Consider the following 556-nt stretch of genomic DNA (forward strand, 5'->3'; position numbering starts at 1 on the left):
CGCGACTTGATCGAGCCTGCTCCGTGGGAGGTCCTTGCTGCCCCGCTTGACCCTCTCACGTTCAAAAGTCGGGGTTGGTTCCGGCACATGAAGCGACTTTACGCTTCGTACGAGGATGAGCATCTTCGGGACTCCACCCACGCCTTTCCGGTAAGCATTACCAAGCGTCGCGCCAGTCGCTACTTGGACGCGTTCTACACTGGCCGCAAGCAGCGTCGATCCAGAGCTGGCGCCCGGTGGGAGTCGTTCCTTCAGCAGGTGCTGATCGGCTTGCTCCGGGGTTACTGCGATTTTGACTTGTTGCTGGATCCCTTCTTCCTGCATTTCCCTCGACCCGGTGAGGCAGGTGCCTGGTATCCTGGGATCGAGGACGGCGCCAATCCTGCCGATCTACTGGAGGCGTTGACCATCACGGACGCGGTCGATAGCTGGCGTAACCATTATTGTGACGTGCCCGAGGACCATCCGGCGTTTGGGATTGCTCTCCTGCGCGGTAAATTCTTATCCTCCTCTCCCTGATCGCGTGTTGCCGTTATGTGTAGGCTAGCAGCTTGTA

At 58.8% G+C, this 556-nt stretch overlaps 1 protein-coding gene across 1 annotated transcript in view; it reads left to right on the forward strand.

The window, feature by feature from the left end:
• The window catches only part of PPTG_22986 (hypothetical protein), a gene marked incomplete at both ends in the record, with an annotated part of 2,238 nt that extends 1,719 nt beyond the window's left edge, over positions 1–519 (forward strand). The window contains one exon of the mRNA XM_008907789.1: positions 1–519. Coding sequence (XP_008906037.1) covers positions 1–519 — 519 coding nt within the window.
• Between the last annotated feature and the right edge of the window lie 37 nt (positions 520–556).

This window comes from Phytophthora parasitica (genome assembly GCF_000247585.1).
Source record: "Phytophthora parasitica INRA-310 unplaced genomic scaffold supercont2.27, whole genome shotgun sequence".
Taxonomy (NCBI): Eukaryota; Oomycota; class Peronosporomycetes; order Peronosporales; family Peronosporaceae; genus Phytophthora; species Phytophthora nicotianae.